The 25,092-nt window shown below is 37.6% G+C and overlaps 3 protein-coding genes across 11 annotated transcripts; 2 read left to right on the forward strand and 1 right to left on the reverse strand.

The window, feature by feature from the left end:
- Window positions 1-532: 532 nt before the first annotated feature.
- parp16 (poly (ADP-ribose) polymerase family, member 16) lies at window positions 533-7,634 on the reverse strand. 4 transcript variants are annotated; one of them, XM_081712047.1, is made up of 7 exons: window positions 7,297-7,634; window positions 5,516-5,712; window positions 5,059-5,196; window positions 2,968-3,174; window positions 2,361-2,532; window positions 1,985-2,129; window positions 533-1,676 (listed from the first exon to the last, which is right to left on the reverse strand). In XM_081712047.1, the coding sequence occupies exons 1-7, from the start codon at window positions 7,316-7,318 to the stop codon at window positions 1,541-1,543; spliced, it is 1,017 nt and encodes a 338-aa protein (XP_081568173.1). In that variant the 5' UTR covers window positions 7,319-7,634; the 3' UTR covers window positions 533-1,540. The 4 variants fall into 4 exon arrangements, with proteins under 4 accessions (XP_081568173.1, XP_081568172.1, XP_026876537.2 ...); XM_081712046.1 differs by having other exon boundaries at window positions 5,516-5,715; XM_027020736.3 differs by having other exon boundaries at window positions 7,097-7,631.
- Window positions 6,276-17,182, forward strand: scamp5a (secretory carrier membrane protein 5a). 4 transcript variants are annotated; one of them, XM_027020737.3, is made up of 10 exons: window positions 6,276-6,367; window positions 8,713-8,776; window positions 9,757-9,856; window positions 9,954-10,157; window positions 11,068-11,157; window positions 11,335-11,454; window positions 12,109-12,265; window positions 12,803-12,904; window positions 13,312-13,429; window positions 13,767-17,182. In XM_027020737.3, the coding sequence occupies exons 5-10, from the start codon at window positions 11,151-11,153 to the stop codon at window positions 13,953-13,955; spliced, it is 693 nt and encodes a 230-aa protein (XP_026876538.1). In that variant the 5' UTR covers window positions 6,276-6,367; window positions 8,713-8,776; window positions 9,757-9,856; window positions 9,954-10,157; window positions 11,068-11,150; the 3' UTR covers window positions 13,956-17,182. The 4 variants fall into 4 exon arrangements, with proteins under 4 accessions (XP_026876538.1, XP_081568176.1, XP_026876541.1 ...); XM_081712050.1 differs by having other exon boundaries at window positions 9,757-10,157; XM_027020740.3 differs by lacking the exon at window positions 9,757-9,856.
- A 1,247-nt stretch (window positions 17,183-18,429) lies between these two features.
- Window positions 18,430-23,855, forward strand: LOC113584056 (inhibitory synaptic factor 1). 3 transcript variants are annotated; one of them, XM_035535836.1, is made up of 3 exons: window positions 18,430-19,786; window positions 21,838-22,090; window positions 22,284-23,855. In XM_035535836.1, exons 1-3 carry the CDS (start codon window positions 19,640-19,642, stop codon window positions 22,454-22,456), a joined length of 573 nt encoding a protein of 190 aa, XP_035391729.1. In that variant the 5' UTR covers window positions 18,430-19,639; the 3' UTR covers window positions 22,457-23,855. The 3 variants fall into 3 exon arrangements, with proteins under 3 accessions (XP_035391729.1, XP_026876558.2, XP_026876559.2); XM_027020757.3 differs by having other exon boundaries at window positions 18,434-19,120; window positions 19,478-19,786; window positions 21,838-23,855; XM_027020758.3 differs by having other exon boundaries at window positions 18,438-19,786; window positions 21,838-21,928; window positions 22,016-23,855.
- Window positions 23,856-25,092: the final 1,237 nt, after the last annotated feature.

Here is a 25,092-nt window from a genome sequence, read left to right on the forward strand (position 1 = left end):
TGGGTTTATAGACCTGCAATAAGACATGCTTATATGATCCAGAAAAAAAGCTAGACTTACAATAGCATAGCCTGTTCACTTTTCTTTTGATGTCTGGTTTTTATCATGGTTCATTCAGAGAAGAAATGGTTAATTCTAATAAATCTGTACTTGTTTGACATCTTTATGGGTTTATGAGCTACAAACCAATTTTTACATGTTGGCAAATGCCAGAATTTCTCCAAGTACTCTGTAGCTTTTGATGGACGTTTGCTGTTTTTAAACTTCACTTTCTTGTATAAACATATGATGCACAAGTACAATATTGTATCAATATGTGCAAACTTACAGCACGCATGAATGAGGCTGCATTATCAAAGATCAAAGCTTCCTATGCACTTTTATCAGCCAAATATTGGTGCTATTTTTTTTTTTCTGACTGATAATATTTGATAAAGACGAATCCTTTAGGGTAACTGGTATCATAAAACAAAACAGCTGCTAAGACGATATTAATAGTTTTGCATAGGAACTATTAAAACACACGACAATATGAGGAGGATATGGATTTATTGATTTGATTGTAAACTATTTTATAGGTCTACAGAAAAATAGTCCCATATTTATGAACCCATAATGCATACTTTCAAGGTTAAAATAGTTAATGAAAATGAGAAACAATATTGCATTTGCTGTGTGTGTGTGTGTGGCAAGATGTTATTCACAACAGGGCTTATTAAATCTGGAACAGCCATATTTTTCACCCTCACAATGGTTCTTAGATCATTTAATTTAATCTTATTTTTTAAAGATGATCATATTTATGGACTTGAGTAATACAGACCTAGCTAAGTCCCAAAATTAACTGTTAAGAGTATTCACATTTACTTTAAAATACAAAAGCTTTAAGGTTACTTGGGACTGATTACTGGTAGTGATGTAGCCGATTTTACCAAAAATTCTTTAAAAATTTGCTTTAGAGTCATTAAAGTTAATTATAATAATTTTGTTCATTATAAGATATCTAAAGTTAAAACAGCTCTAACATAACATGTGAATGGCTACATTGAGTATAGAAATACTAGATTTGCTAGATTTAAATTGTAAAGTGATCATGGTGGTCCACAAACATCACCATTAAATTCCAAAACCAAGTATTTTACTGATAAGGCAGGTAGAGACAGGACAAGACTTTGTCCCTCAAATTTGGTTTAACAGCTAATTTAACATTCCTATCATTCTACACAAGTAGAATTACATGCCATAGTGTTACAAACCCCCATATACTAGGCAGCCTCATCCCACTCCTGATAAACGTTTTCAGAAAAAAAGAAAACTACATGCATAAATGCATAAAATGCCCATGTATCAAAAGCTACTAATAGGTGATTTAAGGACTGGTGCCTGTGGCATAATTAATACATACTATGGAGTGGAGTAAAATGTTCAGAGCTTCCTGAGCATCATCCTTATCAGTCTTTAACCAAGTAACTGAATGTTTTTGTGAACCCAAGAAAAAGGCACTTTGGATAGGAAGCGTATGTAACATTGGCAGTGTGGATCACCGGAAAATTCTATGCCAAAATGACTGGAAAGTAGTTGAATTGAAGGCACCAATAAATATGAGAAGCAGAAGGTAGAGGCCCATCATGATGGCAAAATGGTGCCTGACCAGCCATGAAGTCCCTTGAACATTTCTGAAATCAGGAAGGAAGCAAAACATTCATTCAACAATTCCTCTGCCCTAAGTCACTAATTCAATTCTTCAGATAACCCATGGCTAAACAATAACTATCCACAGGGTTAATTCTAGCCACTGTGTATTTCAAAATGCTTTCACAACATATTTGTAAAATTATTACTTAATTCTGTCATTTTTGTGTGTATTAAACATTTCTGTTAAGAAGTGCTTTCTTCCATATTATTATTGTATTTTTTGCATATTTGTAGATTTAATATCCCTGTCAATCTGGAAACAGCAAAAAACAAGCGAATGTTGTCTCACCTGCTTCTATTTCGTTTCTGGGAGTAAACCAGCAGGTATTTTACCCTCAGCAGCTCATTATTGGTGACCACAAAGTATTTCTCAGGTACGTCACCTCCCTCGCTGTTCCTTGCCCTCAAACGATGGCGGTCAAGGGTCTCAGAATCTTAAAAATATATATTTTCTTTTCAATAGATTATGTATCAAACTGTTCTAAAATATAAATTATGTTTCATGCGTAATAGATAAATAACAAGACACAAGTAAAAAAAACAAAACGGTGTTATGTATTTAGAAGAAATGCTCTCCAAGGTGGTCTCAGGGCAAATAACTTTTCTATTAGGGAACATTAATAAGCAACTGATTTATATTTTCTCATTAATCTCTGGCCCATTACCTTTCTTCTTCACCTGACACTTCACATCTGGGTGATCAATAATTTCACACAGAGCAATGCAGCTTAGAAGTGGCCCAAGTACACTTTCACGCCATCCATTTCCATGGGGACTGTAGAGAATAGCCATACTAAGGTCACTGGTGAGGTAAGTGCCTTCCCCAAACAGTGATGTCTGGAAGGAAAAGGACACATTATTGACTAATTATATAACTGAATATAAATGCTGTCTGTGCCTATATTTTATATATATATATATATATATATATATATATGAAGCACTTTGCTTGCACATCTGAAGAAGGACCTCTATCCGAATCCAAATCCAAATCCTGACGTAAGGTTCAAATAAACATACACACCAAATGAGTAGTATGTTATCCCAACAGGTAGATAACAAGGACTTTGTAATCACTGTCTTCACACATATTATCTAAACACAGACTGATAAGAAACAGATCCATCAATGACAAGAAGAACTCAAAGCTAATTTTGCTGTCTTAGGAAATATGCTATCTTATCCAAAACCCCAAAACATGAGCAAATGCAAAAATTTTCTTTGATCAACATGAGAGAACAAAGGAGCATCACAGACATGGCAGGCACTGACCTTATTCAGATGGCAGTGTAAACCATTGTGAATAATGGAATGGAAGTTCTCCAGACGGCTACCATGGAATGCATAGATAATGTCTCTTCCTGCCCGTGTCTTCTCAAACTTGCAGTTCATCTGTTCACAGTATTCTAACTCAAAAAGGAAGTCTGGTACAGGAGTGGAGATCCCTGCATTTTGTGTCAGCTGGCTGAGTCTGGCCCACTAGATGATTTAAAAAAAGAGACAGAAGATTGCATTAAGGTGAACTCCGAAGCTGCTAAGCATTAATGCTGGATGATACTGAGGATATGTAAAACAATGTGCAGTGTGGGTGACACATGACACTCAAGCTAGAAACAATGTAGAGCATCAAAATCTTCTAAACATTTTGTCTTCCATTTATCCTCTTTAAAGTAGAAGCTTCATGTGAGTGGCATCAAGGAGGTCATATGACATTTTCTAATTGTAGAATATAAATGTCTATACACACACACACTGCCTGGCCAAAAAAAACATCACACACTCCAATATTTCGTTGGACCACTGTTAGCTTTGATTACGGCACACATTCGCTGTGGCATCGTTTCCACAAGCTTCTGCAATGTCACAACATTTATTTCTGTGCAGAGTTGCATTAATTTTTCCTAAAGATCTTGTATTGATGATGGGAGATTTGGACCACTGCACAAAGTCTTCAGCACATCCCAAAGATTCTCATTGGGGTTCAGGTCTGGACTCTGTGGTGGCCAATCCATGTGTGAAAATGATGTCTTATGCTCCTTTAACCACGCTTTCACAATTTGAGCCTGATGAATCCTGGCATTGTCATCTTGGAATATGCCCGTGCCATCAGGGAAGAAAAAATCCACTGATGGAATAACCTGGTCATTCAGTATGTTCAGGTAGTCATCTAACCTCATTCTTTGGGCACATAACGTTGCTGAACCTAGACCTGACTAACTGCAGCAACCCCAGATCATAGCACTGCCCCCACAGGCTTGTACAGTATGCACTAGGAATGATGGGTGCATCAGCTCATTAGACCACATGACATTTTTCCATTGCTCCAGAGTACAATCTTTAAGCTCCCTAGCAAATTGAAGCCATTTTTGCCGGTTAGCCTCACCGACAAGTGGTTTTCTTAAGGCTACACAGATATTTAGTTCCAATCCCTTGAGTTCCCTTTGCATTGTGTGTGAAAATGCTCTTACTTTCACTATTAAACATATCCCTGAGTTCTATTGTTGTTTTTCTACAATTTGATTTCACCACACGTTTAAGTGATCGCCAATCACGATCATTCAAGATTTTTTTCCGACCACATTCCTTCCTCGAATATGATGTTTCCCTACTGTCCTTCCACTTTTTAATAATGTATTGGACAGTTCTTAACCCAATTTTAGTAGTTTCAGCAATCTCCCTAGATGTTTTCTATGCTTGATGCATGCCAATAATTTGACCCTTCTGAAACAGATTAACATCTTTTCCATGACCACAGGAAGTGTTTTTCGACGTGGCTGTTTACCAAATGAGAAGCTACCCGCTGCATCAGTTAGGGTTAAATAACTTGTTACCAACTGACTCATAATCACCCATGCAGTAATTATCCAATGGGAGGCCCTTACCTATTTGCTTAGTTAAATCCAGGTGGTGACCTTTTTTTTGGCCAGGTAGTGTATGTACGTATGTGTGTGCGTGTATTAGTTTTTTATTTATATATATATATATATATATATATATATATATATATATATATATATATATATATATATATATATATATATATATAAAACTTTTTATATATATATATAACTGTAATATGTCCAAATGTACACTTTCAAAAAAGTCAACTAACTTTTAAGTACCATCAGCAAGTTATTATGGCTTACAGTTTTTACACTTCAAGCAAGCACAGGAAAATGCAGCATGCAGCTGACCTATTTGGACTCAAATGCGACAGGTACACTTAAACCCATTTGTCTGCATTTGTCCAACATCATTGCCAGAATCTTTGCTCTAGGGGTTGAAGTGCTCAAAATTATTGTTCTATAGCTCCAATTCTTCATCAGTTACACCGAAGATATATAATTCAAACTTTAAACGTACCTCTTCTTTCTGGATGGTCTTCACAGCAAAACTCTTAGATGAGAGCACCCAGTGCACTAGTGCCAAGAGATGATCTCCTTCTCCAGATCCAAATCGGACCAAATCTCTTACACTTGGTAAAGAGCTAACATCTTTCTGCTACAAGAAACACAGGGAAAACCTGTTTTGTACATTTCAGGTTTCCTTTGAGTTAAATTTGAGTTGGATAATTGTTGTGATGTGATGCTAGAGGAAATTACAATGTAGGACTTTCACCATTTTTTGAGGAACCAAAAATCCAGACATGTCAAATTAACATGACATACTTAGCTATATAACAAATCAGGGGTTTTTCTCTTTAGATTCCAATGGGTAAATGGGTCCTACATAAGATCATTTTCCCCATTGGTAAAGTGGCACATCAAACAACCAGCAAATGATTCAAAACAATATGAATAAGAACCATGCATATTCTTACCAATTCTTCAAAATCCTTCGTCTCTCCTCTTAGGTATAGGGATGGGAATGGTCTCAGCACAGAGTCACGTTTGTAGTTCTGCACAGCAGCCACAAAAAGACTGCAGCGCAAATCTGCTGCTACAGGGTCAATATGGAGACAGGAACGCACCAACTCTCTGACTGTGGCTGGTGGTAGAGGGGGCTGCATTCCCAACACTACTAAATTCAAGTAGGCAGAGGATTACAGTAAAACAGGCATTCTCAGTCATTTCATTCTTATTTTGTGTGACTGTTAATACATGCAGTAATAAAACATGCTTATATGATATATTCTATAGGAGTATTTTGAGACTCGGGAGGGGATGCTGGCATGAAGACTAATTTTTGCAATTCAATAATCAAATAATAAATAGATTTTGAAATGTACCCCCCCCCCCCAAAAAAAGATACAGCATAAATAAGTAACGATTTGATTATTAAAAATAACAAATAAGTAAACTGTATCTGAAATGAAACACTAATAAAAGGAATATAAATATTCTGATAAAGAAATAGCCAGCTGACTGAGATGTAGCCTATGTTTTGATTGGATGACATTTATATTTAGATGTAAATACATGAACATATCTTCAAACGTGTCAGATACTTCACATATGCACAGAAATATATCCACAGTTGGAGGAAAGAAGTGGGTTTTTGACCAAATGGGACTGAATTCCCGAATTACGCGTTCTGGGAATATGAGGTCTGCTGTTTATTAGACGCTGCAGTAGCACGTAATGAATTGCTGGCAGCCTGATGAGTTTTGTCCTTTAAGATGTTTAGCTATATGCTTATTGAAATGGTCCGATACGTTTTTGCCACTAAGAACGTAAGTAAATTGAGAATTCGTTAATTGTCATTTAAAAATCTGAATATTAAATAATAATGTTTTACTGCTCTGGATATGTTAGTCAACCAGTTAAGACACACAAATTGCCCCTCATATGCTAGTTGCAAATCCACAATAGCTACTATATGAGCCATGCAAATCAGAAGGAACTTGTCTAGCGCAAACTACGTAACCTACGTTTTCCTATTTCGAACAAAAGTCTTGTATAACGCCAAATAGGTATGAACTGTCTTACTGTGAAATTTGATCTTTTGGTGTAAAAGATCAAATGCATATAGCTAGCATTATTTGTGATGTTTTATAGGCAGAAGCACCGTAACATTCCTGGGAAAGCTAACGTTAACTAATTAGCTAGATTATCTAAAACCTGTTAGCTAAATAAACATTAGGACGCCGATTAGCTATCTAACCTAGTTAGTTAATTAGTATTAAACTGGTTGAGCTAGCTAGCGAGCTGGTATATTTGGTTTAGCTAACAACCAGTTTAGTTTTTTACATTTACTTGCTACCCAGCTAGGTTAGCAAACTAGCTCTATAGAGTCAACTAGGTAGCTATTTGTTTACGTGCATTTAAAGGGACTTAGCCGACCAAGTGGGAGCTATCTTAGCAACATAACCTACAAACCGAATGAACAATAGTTACAAGAAAGTAAAGCTGTGTCCGTCTACTGACAAACATTTAAATTGTGGGCTGGCTGGCTAACTTACCTAAGTCACTTAACCTAGGTTACCTCGCTGAAATGATAGCTACACCTCAACCGACGCAGTCATCAGAGTAGCCTGCCTAAGCGACATTAATAACTAGCTAGCGGTCTGTCCGACCCGTTTCCTTTTCTACTTCACCTGACACTGTATCGCATGAAAACAGCATTAACATCAAGGAGAACATAGCGAACTGGCTAACTAACGAGACGCGTTCAGGCCTCCCATCGTAAACTCGGCGTGGTTTCCTTGTGGTCTTGTAGACGTCTAGGTTAGCTCGGTTACAAATCAGGAAAAGATTGAGGACTGCTATTATAGCTTCTTAGCAACCGAGATTTTTGCCTCGGCTCCTAGGGTGTTGCCTTCTTCTATTATTGTGAACCCATGGGTAAAGTTGCACTCTTCTGCTACTGTAATCTACCAGCTATCTAACTTAGTATTTACGAAAACCTATCAGAATAATGTATTTGGTCGAAGCTCGTCTTGGGCTACTCGAATACACATAGCCTACCATACCAGACGGCTTCCTATCATTATACAGGAATAAGGCCTTATTTACTGTTTCACGGGATTTATAAATAGCATTTTTTTTTATCCTACGTGTCATCTGTTGTAGTCAGCTGGAAACCATTTATAAAACCCTTGTGTTAAGATACTAGCTGAGACGATTTGTCACAGACGTGAAACACTTCAGGGACTCTCTCACGTTTAGCGGAGATTCACCGTTAGGTGGCGCTATTTGTAAGAGTAGGGCCGCTTGCTACGTTGTGTGAGGCACTTCAACGTAAAATATTGAATATATTTTGTTATTCAGGCTGCATATGGGAACACTTCTAGTGTTTTATCTGCTGTGAAAGCAGACTGAAAAAACAACATTATTGAAACTAATTATTAAGTTAATATTCTACAAGCGTTTTTCTGTGCCTTGGACGTAACAGTTTCTGTTTTCATCTCATCATGAACTAAGGTTTATTATTCTTGCCCCTACATTCTAAAGTGCAAATTTTGCAGTCTCTGAAAATCACTGAAATAGATTGTACTGTCAGATGCAAAGCTTCAATTCTAACCACACTAGTGTGATTGTACTCCAGAATCCAGCCAATACTCATTACAGTTGCGGGATTGCATTCCTAAAAGTGCTAGGGCTACAGCAAACATGATCACAGCAACCAGTGAGATTACTAAATCCATTTGTTCCTGCAGAACACAGTTTTAAAAAAGGCTGCTCCTTTTTTATTTATTTTTTATTTTATTTTATTTTTTTTAAATTAAAAAGCCCCCCCAGCACATTATATGAGAGTCCCTACTGTCCCTACTGTATGATGTCATTCCGTTTTAAAATAGACACAGGCAAATGCATGCCAGGTTGATACTGATTTCTCAAAAGGGAATGGAAAATTATATCAGTTGGGTGAAACAAAGATCAAATACATATAGCTAGCATTATTTTTATGTTTTAATAGAACAAGATGACATGCTCTATTATACTGCTATTATACTGCTCTATTATAATTATTAGGAGAAGCCCAAAAGCTATTATAAAAGATCAAGATCAAGTCTATTAACTTCAATATTATTAAGATGTGTGATCTGTAACCATCTAACCATTCATTTCTTAACAGAATGCCCCAGTATAGGGAGTACACAACCTGGACATTTTTAAAGAGGATTGTTGGAGTGATGTAGGTATGAAATCAGCCAATTTCTTCCTCTGACTAGTACACCTAACAAATATTTATGCCTGTCATGTATTGTAGATGGTATGATAGGGATTGTATTAGTCCCCCAATACAAGGGATTTATCATTACAGGAGCATGTAGATCTGGGTCTTTGACAATAATTCTTCTTGATGTCTTTGTTCTGGCCACTTGGTTTTTGATTCACCTTAATCTAGTAATTAAATTATTAATCAAATCCTTTAGTTTAGTGAAGGATTAGACTATGGGTATGACTGAGTTGTACGCCTCCCTCCAAACACCAAAACCAAGTACCTTCACCCTCTCTTAACAAGCACAACAAAGGATCCATCTTCCATAAGCTTTGCATAAGGAACTCTAACTACAAGTGTGGTGATAGCATAACCCAGCCAAGACTCCTAGATAGGTAGTGGTATCAGCCCTCCCATTTGGAGAAGGCAAGAGTGTTTCAAATACAAATCAGTCATTTCTTTTATGAAATGAAACAACCAGGTGCTACAAAGATTACTAGGATTTACTGCTTTCTTTCTTTATGTGTGACTTGACTTCACAGAAAAAAATTATATTAGGTTCACTGAATTTTTTTCATCGCTGGGTCTGTTATAGGCTTGTGTTTAGGGCAGAACAGAAACATTTAAATTGTGGCCTGGAAGATGAGGATTTGACAAATTTGACAAATGATAAAATGCTTATATCATTAAAGTACTTGGTATGAGTAGTCTATTCAAATACAAAATGCTGTGAAATGTTGGCTAGCATGCGCAACATACAGAAATGTACCAGTGGCAAAGATTTATGAACCAATATGTCATGGTTTCTCCTGTAGCATATAAAAATAAGTATATAAGTCTACCCATGTTTCATGACTTTTACTATAGCTCCGTATCAAATTTGGTAAACTTACTTCAGCATGACTTCAATGACAGTTATTAAAGGTGTACTAAATAGATATGCCCTGTCACCCCCAGGCTATGATAATTAATTTCCTTCAGTACCGTGGAGAGCAGCCATGGACGTGCTCGAGGGCACAGCCATCACAGACCACACTGGGAAGGGACCAAAATCAGGGTAGCCAGGAAAGAGTGGAGCAATGAACTATCGCGATTACTGAGAGACGCGCTTGTTGGTGGGATTTTTACAGCATCATCTCTGTCCCTTTTCCCAGGCGGAACGGGTGGTATGTGTGTAGGAGGAGAGTGACGTGATTGTTTTACTCTCAAATTCACACCCAGACGTAGGCTAATGAAACAACATATTTGACAAAATATCCTCTGATGTGAATGTTATTTCGCTTTGAATGGAAAGTTGTCCATTCGGTCCAGGGAAGCGCTTTCACGGGAACCACGTTCTTGGGCAGCCTAGCGACGAGGTAAGGTGATCATTTATAGACGATGCTTTGCCATAATTCAGTCATTTCCAACAAAATGACTATGTACCGCAAACTATACACCTAAAGTAGTATAAACAGTAGACGCGCATGCACTGAACATTATCATATAAAGACACACCATATGAAATATTTTACAATATTCAACGTCTTATTCACACCTGAAGGGCGCTCTCGTCGACCTCCACATTATTCTCTTAAATTAAGCAGAATACATTCATCAATCATTTTAAAAATATGCATTACATTATTTTATAGTTGACTGCGCTTTTAAGCTTTGCAAAATAACGTATGTCATTTGACTTTGATGGATGCGATTTCCCACGTAGAACAAAGGCTAACATTTAAGAAACAATGCTTTTATATTATAGCCACTCTCGCCTTTGCCACAGCGTCATATCACAACATTTTCATATTACTAGAAACGCGATGAATTATGAATGCTCTGAGTCAGGCAGCATCTTATCGTGAGAGGCGGGAATCTTGTTTTTCCTTTTCTCATTGCCAGCCCTGTCCTCTTAACAGCGATATGCTACTATATCGTTAGATTATGTGAAGTGACTGAGGCTTTATTTGCCTTTGGCCAGACGTCGAAAAATATTACTATATGTAATGTAACGTTACGTTTTTGTATGAAGACCTTTTGCAACGGGGACATTATCACAAAATAAGGTTTGGTTTTGGCTATAATGTTTCAAATAATCGGAGGCCCTTTTAAAATTATTACTCTGGCCACCAGAGGCGCTGTGTTATTGAGCCTGGTCACACGTCTCCAAGAGGAAGTGAATAGGCCTTAGTTCAGCATCTCTTCATTTACGAACACCCTTTACTCAGTGAACAGAGAACGTACACTCATGACCAGTGACATGTACTCTTTTTTGTTTTGTTTCAGTTCAGTGCGTGTTCATGAAAAATACCTCATTTAGGTTACTCATTATTACTGTCTGACATCAGGAATTACAAAAAAAGATCTTAATGGCAGGTAAGAGCTTATTTTCTACAGTTGTCAAGGACAAGACAATACAGTGTTACAGCCTTTATTGTTGTTGTTTTTTTCCACCAGGGCTTTTTGTCAAGTTTTAAGACTTTATGATTTTTTTAAATGATAAATACTGCCATGGCTGACTGTTAAATGCCTTGTTACATTCTTTACCCACAGAAAACAATTTCCCTCCTCTTCCTCGTTTCATTCCACTGAAACCATGCTTTTATCAGGATTTCAATGAGATCCCAGACCAACGGCGCACCATGTGCAAGCGCTTATACTATCTCTGGATCTGTACGTATGCAGACTTCTTGTTTATGAACTAATTTCACACAATGCAAGTTGATCTCATGTAGTATTTCATTTTCTCTTGTATGCTTAAATGGCTCAGGAACTTGTTTGCTCTAACAACATCAGCCATGTTTTCTCTCAAAACACTGCATAAGCTTAAGCATATCACTACTCCAGTTACATGATTAATGTGTCGTAGCCATGAGGCTTTCTTTCTATTAAGGAACACAATAAGACAAGAAAACTTTCTAAAACTATTCGCATATTAAATAGTGAATATAAATGGGCTTACAGAAGTGGATGCACTTTGATTCCACAAATATTAACACAGAAAATGTACTGCAATTGTAATTAGCATAGTTGTGAGAATTTTTGTTTGTTGTTGTTACCTGCAAGTATTTGTGTACTGAAACTACTATCTTTAATATTGGTTTGCTTTTATTTGAGACTCACATAGTCTGTGAGTCTTGTCTGATGGCCGAGAGCATCTTTTTAGATTAAAGTCTTGCAATTCGTGTGAAGTTTTGTCATGGGTTAGTGTATATAATTGGCTGAAAGTAGAGATTTATATAATGGGTAAAATGAATAAATTAATAGCTTTTTTTGTATCATGCTACATGAAATTCAATATTTGTACTCTCTTGCTCTTTCAACCAGTGAATAGTGCCACACTTGCAGTAAACCTGATTGGTTGTCTCGCATGGATGTGTGGAGGTGGTGGGGCGACTAATTTTGGAATGGCTATACTGTGGCTGATTTTGTTCACTCCTTGTTCCTATGTGTGCTGGTTCCGGCCCATCTACAAAGCCTTTAAGTGAGTTCAGCCCAAGTACTGTGCACATTTTAACTGCACTAATTCATGCCAAGCTTTGCCCTAGTAAATAATTTGGAGAATGGAAAACCTAAATAATTCTCATTTACTGAGGTACTCCAAAGGTATTTTTTTAATCTTATCTGAAACTTAGTTGCTCTAAAATTGTTTATAGTAACAAAATTGAATTGTCTGGTACATTGTGTTGTGTAAATGTATCGTTACACGATAATAATAGTAGATTGTATATTCTAATCATATCTTATACACCTGGAAATGGCAAACTGCACATAGTCTCCTGATAGAACCTTAAGCATTAAAATAAAGTGCTGGATTCCACCCAAAATACCAAAGATGGGCTTTGATTCAAGGCATTTTCTTTTAATGTTTGTGATAAATTTGATAGCATTTTATTTAGTTCAGCAGTGAAATTAAAATAGTTTTTGACTGAGATTTAAGCTTGTAATCTCATGCCAGTTAAACCACAGGCTATGTCTACTGCTAATATTTATATATTGGTTTTTGGCTTTTCTCCTGCAGGACTGACAGCTCTTTCAACTTCATGGCATTTTTCTTCGTATTCATGGCTCAGGTTGTGATCAGTATTATCCAGACTGTGGGTATTCCAGGCTGGGGAGTGTGGTAAGACATTTTGATGTGGAGTTTGTAGAGACATGAAGTAGAAAATTGTTTTTATTAATTGCTATAAGTGAATTTACCATACATGTGAGTTTAGTGGGTTGACCTGGCCCAAAATGAACAGTTTGAAAATGCACTTTAGTTGGAAATTTTATTTACGTTTATGGCCAGGAAATTAATACGAGTCATATTTTCATTCACAGTATTTGGACCATGACTGATTCTTGGACAATATGTTTTTGTTTGTTATACCGTTGAATGAATGTATTAAAACAATTATTAAAGTTCAGATGACGTCACTAAACGTTCCCTTTAGCGGAATGACATTTTGGAGGAAATACAAAAGTGTAGATAAGAGTGGTTTGTACAAGCAGTCTTTTTAATGTGTATTCTTGCTTTCTTCATTCCAGTGGTTGGCTGGCCACCATTACATTTTTCAGCACTAATATTGGGTCAGCTGTGGTTATGCTGATTCCCACCATCATGTTTACGGCTGTGGCTGTGCTGTCTTTCATTGCCCTCACCAAGGTGCCTAATTTACTTTACAGAAAAGCACACACACTACTTTCTTCTAGCATTATTTCTTTACACACACATCGTTTAGTGCTCTCGATCAAATCAACAGTAATGATACACACTGAAATTGTATGAATATTGTATACACATTAATTGTTTGCTTTAACAGTGTCTTCAACATTTGTGTTGTTTCACCAGTTCTTATGTCTCGTACCTTTTTATTCAGTGTATTCAAGCAAATTCATTAATCAAATGAATATTGTTCACAGTTCTTTACAATACTTACAAGGCAACAGTTACACTTCTGAATGAAAAAAAAAAAAAGGTCTGACCTTTCTGTATGCTGCAGGTCCATAACTTCTACCGTGGCAGTGGAGGGAGCATGAGCAAAGCCCAGGAGGAATGGGCAACAGGTGCATGGAAGAACCCCCACGTCCAACAGGCAGCACAGCAAGCAGCTATGGGGGCAGCCCAGGGGGCCATGCAAGGCCAACAATACTCTGATGCCCCCACCTATAACTACAATGACCCTATGTAAAAGGGTTTTAGTAAGAAACAGGCAGTAAGGAGTGCAACAGGGTACTAGGGAGGGAGGACGAAACAAGGTGACCAACCATAGTGGGAAGACTGCAAATAACTGACCAATCTTTTTTAAAACAGGTTTTCTCCAGTACAATAATGCATAGGCCTTTGCTTTCGCTGTTTAAAAAGTATTGTTTTTGGTCTGTTGACCCTGTCAATGCTAGACTGCCAGTCTTTCTTTGTGCTGCAAAGGCAGTTTTAATGGCTATATACTATTTTGCCACTAATAGTAGCTGAAATATGGAGGCATTCCATGGCATTATGCTTATATAGTAACTAGGTTCCTAATCCATTGAGCTCTTGAAGAGAGAACAGTAACTATCTTTGGTGTGCTGCAGATTTCTGGTTTTGATTTTTTACATAATTTGGAAGGTCTCATCCTTTTTTGATGTAGTATACAAGCGCTAAGGACAGCATTAACAGATAAAACACTATGTAACACCAAACTCACCAAACACCGAGCAGATAGCCTAAAACAGTAGTTTTGACTGAAAGCTACATTTTTAAGCACTTAGATGATAATATATTGGTGTTTAAGCAGGAAAATTATGACTGTCTAGCAGCTTATTCTCAATGTTTTACAAATCTATGTCTTGTGCAAAAGGGGAACTAAAGGCTAACACTAGAATAAATAAATAAATACTTGTTAGAAACCACTAGAATGGAGGTGAAAAAACTTAGTAATAAATAAAAGAAATGAAGCAGTTCTTTCACTTGTACTAAGCCATTGGTCTTTGACCAGCTATGATCTTTGATTATAATGTGTCCTTGCAGTAAGTTTGAACAGTCTGGCTTGTTTTTCAGTTACATCATTTTCTTTGTTTGCTATGACACAGATAGCTATATAGCCATATACTTGTGTATTTATTTTTACATTTGTTTTGTGTAATTTATTTTGTGTAAATTGCAGGAAATGTTAACAGTGGTAAGATTTTACAGTTTGGTTATGTTAATCATGTTTTCTTACCTCAGGTCTTCAGTTGTTCTGTTTCCCCTCAAAAGTACTGTTGCATTGAAACAAAGTCAAGCTAAAGCAATCTTGCACGTTTGTGAAATATAGATTCAAGGCTGAATTTCCAAAACACTGCTGTAAAAATATCATGAAATTATTTTTGGAACTTTGGTGTTTCCAAAAAAAAACAAAAAAACAAACAAACAAAAACCCCCTGCAGATATTGGCATTAATTTTGAACTACATAATAAGCAGGGATCCTGCTAGTGAACAATACAAAATGGAGCTCAGCCCACTAAATTTGAAAAGAAAATATTGTCTTTGCTATTATTAAAACAATGGGTGGTGTTATGTGTAGTACTGAGAACTGTATTTAGTTTTGTATTAGTCTGCCATTTCCAGCCTTTTAGGTGGACTGACCTTTTTATTGAGGGAAAACGAGATAAATGCCTGCAAATAAAGCACACTAGACCCTCAGTTTGGAATTCACAGGAATTATTATCATTTATAATTCACTCTGAATTCTGTCATTTCCTAATAGGATTATAGATTATACTGTAATATTTAATTTTGTGTAAATATTTGCTGTGGTACAGTGACCGGTATATTGTTGTGTAAAATTCCCCCAGATTACGTGGATTTGAAGATTGTGTAAACCTTTTGTCAGATAATAAGGTTGTGGTATTTTTAAGACATATAATATGTGTAATTAAGACAGGAAGATTATTGATATAGTTTTTGTTTATAGAGAATTTAATTTAACCGTGCTCTCTGAAAGGGTTGATAGGAAGAGGCTAGATCTGAAGCTGTGGAATTGAAGTGTAGTATTGAAGTACAAATTCTCAAATATGCTTTAATTTAACAACTCAAACAGTAAATATCAAAATTTTACATGTACAGTAAATGTAATATGTAATGAAAATGTTTTAAGACCTGTAAAATAGCATCTCATCTCAAGAACTGTGAAATATGTGTTCATGTAAGACCACAGTATATCATGTATTGATGTGTATCATGTATTGATGTGTATGTTTTAAGTTTTTAGGTTTCTGTAAAAACCTTTGTTGTTATTTTTGTGTGTATATGAATGTGTGAGGCAGTAATGTTCACTGTATCTCACCTATTACACTGGTATAGTCATGGGGCTTGGTAAAAGAGGACAATCAAGCTTTGCTTTGGTACTAGTAGTTTTCATCTTCTGCTGTTGACAGCCTTATAGTGCCCTAAATTAGAGGTTCATAACTCCAGTTCTTGGGCCCTAATGGTCTGTTGCAGTTGAGGTTTTCTCTGCCCCTTTACATTTGATCCAAATCATGGAGCACTTGACAAGTAGCTGATGTGCTGGACAAGCTGTATTAGGATCAGGGAAAATTTGAGACTGCAGGACTGTGCGTCTCCAGAGCTGGTGTTGAGAACGCAGAAAATCAGTGCGCCATCTAGTGGACAGGATGTTTCAGAGTTGCTGTATGGTAGTGAGATCAGAGGTAACCTAGATGAAAAGGCAGATATGCCTGATAAAACGATAATGACATCCGCTATGAATGTTATATTTCAGGTGCACCAGCAAAAGCAAAGCCCACTGTCTATAGCCAAGACCTAATAAGTAAAATGAAATGAATGCATATATAGCAACAGTGTCCAAAGTAGATGAAGCCTTGTTCATAGTGTAAAGTGGATGGGATAATAATAGAACCAAAAATGTAGTCATAGTGTGTTGTGTGGTGCTGTGTACACTTTGTGAATTGAATCAAATCATGTGCCATGTGTACATAGGTGATGTGTGTGTTTGTGTGCGTGTGTATGTATGTATGTGTGTTAATGTCGCTGCTGTTCATCCCAAAATGGAATGTACTGTTGATATGGATAAATGCGAACCATAGTTCTTTATCCATTATATTCTCTCTCTATCTTTCTGTCTGTCCCGTGTCTTTCCTCTCTCCCTTAACTGTCTTTCTTTCTTTGTCTTACTCTATCCTTTTTTTTTCGTAATGTGGGTATGACATTAAATTTTTTTTTTTTTGACATGAGTACAGAATTAGTCATGAGTTAATCATACTGCATTATCATAAACATACCATAGGATAAAAACTCTGGAACCAAGAAATCTTGTGACCATGCTCTTTAAAAGGAACTCACGCTTCAGGATTTAGAGATTTTTTCTAGATCATTTTGTATTACTTTTGTATTATTTTGTGTTCCCCGAAGGCTAGTAAATATATTGTTGGAATTTGTGTGAGACAGTAATTTAATTATATCAGTATTGTTGCACATACTTTTTAAAATCAAGTTTCCCCAGCAGAGGGCAGAAATGGGCTTTGTAGAAGTGCTAATTTATATCAACAGCCTGTTTCACAACTTTCTGTCTGATTGGTTCATTATCAAATATTTTGTGAACTAAATTTTGCATCTCCAAACGGCAACAGCCCCCATGCTGTCCTGTATCTTTCCAGGCCAGGGAATAAAGGATAGAGGTTCTGTCCATCTCAACATACTGAGCAGCAACACCATCAACAACATGCCAAGGCATCATGCGCCTAATTTTCTACATAATCAACTTTGGCTCTTTTGATTCTTACATGAGTTGGAAATGTGTCATTCGCACACTTTTAGGAATATTTCTAAGTAATGAATTTCAGGAAATGTGAATTCTACCCAACTTTTATTACTAATTTACTTATAATTTATTAATTCCATTCAGCATGGTTTCTGGTGAATCTTCACCATTTTAATTGCTTAACAACTTTTAGAAATTAGATTAATAGTCTATTGCTTAATAGCATCTAAAAAGGACATGATAAATGTTTCAAAAAGTCTCTTACGTGTTTATAATTATTCTTTATTGAGCAAGTGATCCAACATCACCAATGAGAAGGGAAAGGAAAGATTCCATTGGGGGTTTCTTGTTTGTGCCACACCAACAAGGACAAGGTAGGTACTTAATTAGTTTGCCTAAGCTATTTAGTGAGATCTCCTTAGTTCTATATGAAGTATAAAGGTCATTACTGTATTGTGTCCTTGGTTCTTCATCAAATTCATATCAGAATGTATGCAGACCGTTGTTTAAGCCCTGCCTGGAAAAAGTAGTAAAGAGGCAGCCCAGTACAAACTCAGTCAGTCAGTCCACTATTGATAGTGCACGACATGAGTTTATGGAGGGAGAAATCTCCCATATAATTACAGCAGGAGCATAAGCTAGAGCTGACTGAGGGAGTAGGAGTGGCTTCCTGTTCCTCATCTATATCCCACGCTTTTCATTAATGTGTTTAATGGGATAATCTGCCCTGCTTCTACTGCTGCAGCACCAGTGCATTCATGCCTTTCTCCCTGCAATGCAACATTGAATTGAATTAATTTGCTCACCAATTGAGGTGGCAAGTTGTATAAAAGAGTGGGACGAAGAAGGGGGTTGTGTGTGTGCGTGATAGAATGAGAGAGAGAGAGAGAGAGAGAGAGAGAGAGGCAGACAGACACACAAAGAGTTTGTGTAAGGAAGTGACTATCAAAAATGATAATGCTGCTGAGAAAAACCATGTTAGAGGGGTAAAGATAGGAAACGAATGTGCAAGGGTGTGGGAGGGGGGAGATGAGAGACCAGGAGGTGAGCAAGAGTCAGAGAGAGCGAGAGGCAGGGAGATAGAATAAGCCAACTACAGTCTGCCTTCCTGGATAGAGGTGTTTGAGTTCAAGTTGCTAGAGATGAGAGATGCACCGCACAGCACAAGAGCACAGACGGTGCACAGCAAACAGCACAGCACCTCACAGCAGCCTCTTATGGACACACATGGGCAATGAAGCTTAGTCTTGGATGACTTGGCTAATGGAAAACCTGGACCACTGCCACAACTTTGAAAGGCTGCAGAGGATAGCTACTAAAGCGGGGTTTAACGAAAGTGGACGGTCCAGCTCTTCTCTTGTTCTCTCTTTTTTTTGCTTGCTCCTTCAGGATGATGGTTTCAGGAACTGTGATACCTTATAGTGAGCCTCTTTGCTCTTCCTCCTAAGTGTCATGCTGGAGCCTCACTTCCTCCCTCTCCTGGATTCTTGATGTAGTATTCTCTCCCTGTCTCAGCCTACTTGGAAAAGCATGACTGGATAATTCACTGCATTTCTGCACCGAGATGGGGTTTGCAACTTCTGCATGCATAAATTATAGTCACCCGTACAGATCTGTGAGTACAAATACTATGTAAGATGCTGAATCTATTGTTTCTTTTGACACTGATCTGCAGAACAATCTGAACTCCTAAAATAGCAGCATTCTACCCCAGACAAGCTTGCCAGAACAAAGCTGTTTTTCAATTGTGCTAATCTCTTTTTAAATCTATTTTAAATGATATATCTCAACGGACATATACAATCTAAAACAGTGGGCACCTGCATGATGTTGAGGAGCATATATTAGTCTGCTACTAATTCCTGTGAATTATATTATTCAATTCTTCAAATCCATCAGTCCCTTTTCAAGTTTAACTTTTAACGTGACAGATGTTCTTGATTGAAATGAAAACTATCTGAAACTGTGACAGGCATGTAAAGCTGTGGGAGGTATCTCATAGTCGCCGGAGTGTGTCTGATATGTGGACAGCAACCATGTCTCTCCCCGGAATAAGCACCATACATTCGGCGGGCTTCTGCCATGAAGCCCAGGACCCCCTGCCATTCTGTCTGCTGCTGTGCCCATGTGAAGGATGTTCCACAGCTCGCTGCTAGAAGCCCTGGCCCTGACCGAGAGTCCGGATCGCAGGGAGCGCATCCGCGATCACATAAGGATGGTGATGGAACAACTAGAAGAAGTTCTCACTGAGCTGAAGGATGTAGCTAGAGAGCTCAGAGAGGTAGTCTAAAACACACACACACACAGAAAGAGAGAGAGAGAGAGAGAGAGAGAGAGAGAGAGAGAGAGAGAGAGAGAGAGAGAATGAAATACAAATTCCCCAACACAATTGCACACACTGCACATCAATAAAACAACATAGCTGACAGGCCCCTTCACACTGACACCCTTGCACATATAGTGGAGCTTAAGCACAAACAAACTGTCAGCTGTGAGACTTAACCATACCTAAGAAAACACTCAGATGCCTTGTAGCAGCGCAACAGAAAATCAGACTCCTTCTCCTTATTTGTCAGACACACATTTCTGGTTTCATTTTCTCAAGTCAGATAACCAGTACTGTGTTGCTACATTTAGCATTGTCTGATGGGAAATAATCTCTTCCTCTATATGGATGTTTTGTGCTTTTCGCTGGCTTCTGTATGGCACTGTAATAACCTGTGCATTCAGTTCCTCCCAGGCTTTGCTCCTCTATAATTTATCAGTAGTTCTAAAGATCAGCCATAACTAAAATCTCCAGCAGTTCAGCCTGAGATTATCTGTCATGTTTGACCAGTGGTACTGTTGCTGGTTTTCACTGATTCTTTTTTAAAGTTATAGGTTCTGCTCAAATTTTTCTCTCTCACCTCTCAAACATAACTGTAGCACTTGAGGTGTCTATGAACACCTTTGTTGCTGCATTGATGTCAGCTGTTGAAATAACTGTAGTTGCAGCTCAGGTCTCCAGTTTTTCTTTTTTCTGAGCAAGTGTCAGTTCGCTGCTCTCCCAGACTTGTTCAACCAGTACTGCAGAACATGTCAGACTCAGTATCATTCTGACACGCTACCATTTCTAGGCATTAGAGGGTGACTATCAGGAATGCGTTAAACATGGACATACTGACACCAGAGGGCTGTGTACAACCCAATAAGGGAAAGTTCACTCTGATATTCAAAATTATGATCCACAGTCACAGCTACACGGAAACCTGACAGACTCCACAGTTACAATAATACATCCTACTTCAGTGAGTCCTTCATGATTCAGACCTGCAATTTTATTAAACTCCCCAGGTGTTTGGGAAAGAAATTCTGAGTCTATCCCTTAACTTTAGTTGCTTCCTACCAGACCTTGAAAGCCAAATCTGAGCTTGTCTATGTATGTAAATATTGTCTAATTATCTACCCATAATCTCCCTTACTCCCCAACTAGATTACATATCAGTAATTTTATATTTCATCACCTACACATCATCTCATAAGTCATAATTGACTCTGTTTGGTGCCAAAATAACATCAGTGAGGATCAAGTGCAGGATAAGAACAATAAGACTAAACCAATAAGAGTATTGTTTCAATATTTTTAAGTTTTGTTAATCTTTAAAAGCAGTTGTGCAAAGCCAGAATTTTAAAACTGCATCCTCTTCACTTTATGATCATTTCTGAATGGCATACAGCTGTATATGTGCTTGGTTCTGAATGGTTAAAGACAAGTGTAAGGTCTCCATCAATGCCTGTGTGAATTTGTTCCTCCTCATTTTGTGTCTGTTGATCGAGCCTTGAGACTGCCTTGCACATAAAAGTCCTTCCTTTTGTAAGCATGAGCACTTTGTTAAGATGTTGTTTTTGTTTCTGGCAAAGGGAAGAAATATCTATAAGTTACATATACACAAAATAAGTGGGAGAAGGTAGAGAAATTGTGGGTTTTTATTTGTAATTTGAATACTTTGTAGTTTTGAAAGTTCACTGATCAGTTTTGAATCATGCAAAATCAGCAACATGCAAAAGAGCACACATATTAATAACTAATAGGAAGAGATGAAAGGAGAGCAGGTTAAAGGGGAACTCAAGGAGGGTCAATGAGGGTCATGAAGAAGCATGAAGAAGTCAAGGATGTCACCAGTGGGGAAAAATCTAATCACAAAGTTCAGATTCAGAGTTGAAGTTGAGAATTTATATAGGTCATTAATTAGGAGGAAGTTTCAAGTATGGTCTTTCTTCCAAACTTCAGTTATTATATAACTATATTTGAAGTCTCTTACTTTTTTTTCTTAATTTATTTTCTTTTTACAGGTAGTGGCACAAATTGACAAACTGACAGCTGACATTGATCTGGACACAAGAGAGGATACAGAGGAGCACAAAATGACCCTGGCTTGCAGCAGTGAGAGAGCACTTATGGAATTTTTTAGAGTAGAGGCTTTTTGTAAAAACCATGACATTGACCACTTACTGCATAATCCTCTTGTAGACGCTGCCGAGAAACAAGAATCAGGCCTCTGCCAGTGGAGCTGTGGAGATCTACCTGCCCTTAATGGACCTACAGGTGTCCTGTACAGCCCCAAAGCTTCCTGGCTCTTTCATAGTGGAAAAATGCACTGCAGTGATAAGACTCTGTATCATGCGCTATGCTGTGATGATGATGAACTTGATGAAGAAAATGGTGACAGGGGATCCTCCAGATTCTCATCCAGTGACTCTGTTTTTTTGTCCTCCCCCTCGCGACCACTGACACCCAGGTCTGCCCGGAAATGGCATCTGGATCCAAGCTCAAGCAGAGCAGCACTGCGGAACAGCAGCACTCAGACAGTTTCAGATAAGAGCACACAAACTCTGTTTCCCTGCAGTCCTAGGCAACGAGCATCAAGTGACCACAAGCACTAAACTAGTTGTAAACACCCCACTGATATGAAACTACTTTGAACTGAGAGAAGCATATTTATCCATAAAATGTTAATATCCATATATCCATATATCCATTTTTAAGACTGAAGTGAGCACATTCCCAGTGCAACTTGTGTTGAATTGAAGTGTAATGAAATTACTAAAGAGTTTAATGAAATGAAACTGAACATAAGCATGTATGAACCACAAACAAAGAAACCCAGTGTAACATCAGTGACCAGCAATCGATCATGCACACACAACAGGCTTATAACATAACAATACACAGGCAACATGGCGAATAAAGCTCAACACGCACCACCTGTGTGAGGCATGGCATACAATCAAAATAAATAACATGTGCAACAAAAGAGCACCGCAGAAAGCACAACATAAACAAAAAAGCCATGTGGATGCCATTACCGCTAGACGGAGGCTGCTGGCTCCATTTAATGATATTATGTAAAATCTAAACTAGTTTCGATGTCACTGACAAAGGTTCAGCACAGACAAACTAAGTGGGAAGTGAACCTCCCTAAAATAAATAACCATAAACAACACATGTTGCAGTCAGCTGTTCTGAATCCGTCTATACACAAGCTTCTTAAAATTAAGTATCAAATGTATACAAATCGATTTATTTTCAAAACATTTTTTTCTTACCCAGGAATCATTAGCAATATTGTTCTTATATATTACAAGCATGCCAATTTATAAGAAGATGATTTTAAGTTAATAAAAAATGCATTAACAGAAAAAGACATAGGTAAGGTTTCACTGCAAAGGATGACAAAGGCAATATCAATTCCACACAATCAATTCCACACAATGTCTAGGTATGATGACATTTATTTCAGAATATCTGACTTGGTGGTCCATAAAAATAAGACCCTATTTTAACAACAGATGTGACAATGGAAAGACAAAAATTGAAATGAAGAGTGACAGCTTATCCTCCACGGTATCAGAGAGGTTAGCCTTGTTATTGTTTCAGGTCAGAAATAAAGGTAGCTGACTTCAGAATTTCTCTCAAGGCCATGAGCTGACTTCTCCCAGTATTTTTTATTTTTTTTATTTCCCAGTTATGATACTTTATCTCAAGCACACATAAGAAAGAAAAGTATCGTGCAATATTGTAGAATCAAAATGTAACCATTTCAATTGCTCTGAAAGCATCTTATAATGTGTTAAGATTTTTACATGTGGTATTACATGTGGAAATGTGGTAATACTCTGCTTAACAAACACTAAATACACAAAAAAGTTGAGATTTGAGATTTGGGATCATCAATTTTGTGAATTATTTAAAATGTTTACTTTTGCCCAAGATTGCCCAAAAGGTTACACTGTTGACTTTTGACTGAAATACTGTATGTACACTGATCAGAATGAATTCAATACACTGATAAAGATTTTGTATTGATATATTTATGTACTGCTAACACTTTTTATTTAAAAAAACTGTATAGATCCTGCTCTTCACCTAATGTTCTGCATGCAGATTAAGATAGATTAGGATAGAAGCTTTAATATGCTTATTCTTGCTTTCTCACTTTCTCTGTCTCTACTTGCATACCTAATGCTCAGCCACTTGTTCTATAATTCCTCTTAGGCTAATGTACTTTCTAACTTCTTCAGGGTGCTTAATCTCCCATTCTCATCAGTCCACTGCAGATGAGGTCTTTAATTAATCAAATTAGAGCATCTATTCTGTAGCCACTCTGTTAATCAGACAGCACACTGTGTGCTGCATCTCAAATACAGGCCAGCTGAGTCAGCACTGGTGCACACACACACACACACACACACACACACACACACACACACACACACACACACACACACAAATACACACAAATACACACACACACACACACACACACACACACACACACAAACACACACACACACACACACACACACACACACACACACACACACACACACACACACACACACACACACACACACACACACACACACACTCTCTCTCTCTCTCAATCAACAGTGTGTCTCAGTTATGTTGCCTTGCTTAATACTTTGTTCTAACACTTGCACCAGGAATTTTAAAATACTTTAGCCTCCAAGCTCAATTTAACCATATGTCATCCAAGACAGAATTCTCCTATATGGGGTCTTTGAGATACTTCCCAATCCTGAGTAGCTGGCAGTTTAAAAATTTACAGATACAAATAAAAATTATTTTAAAAATCAGACATGCTTAATGACCAGTTCTCACTCTGAACATACTACATTTCTACACATGGACACCAGATATTTTTTGAATTGCATTAATATGATTATAAATCAATATGCAGACATGTGGGGAAATTATACTATGATACTATTGTATTATATAGTACTGCTAGTACTACCAAACCATGCAAAGTGTTGTTGTTGACACTGCTGTTAGTGGTGAGATTCTAGGGTAGTCCCTCAGTCATGGACACTCTCCTTGTGTTGCCTTGAGCGGTTCTGCAGCCATATTGTTCAGAGTGCGGCCAGTGCTTCGTTAAGTTTGGCTGAACTACATGTCCCTCTTTTCAGAGTGAGAAACGTGTGGGCTGTTACCTCTTTCTACCATGGCTAGTGTGCCCTGACTCCTCAGGGCACTGTCGTCCCTTCTCCACTAGTGTGCCCTGATTCCTCAGGGCTCTGTTGTCC

This window comes from Electrophorus electricus, chromosome 4 (genome assembly GCF_041902795.1).
Source record: "Electrophorus electricus isolate QZ-2024a chromosome 4, ASM4190279v1, whole genome shotgun sequence".
NCBI lineage: Eukaryota > Metazoa > Chordata > Actinopteri > Gymnotiformes > Gymnotidae > Electrophorus > Electrophorus electricus.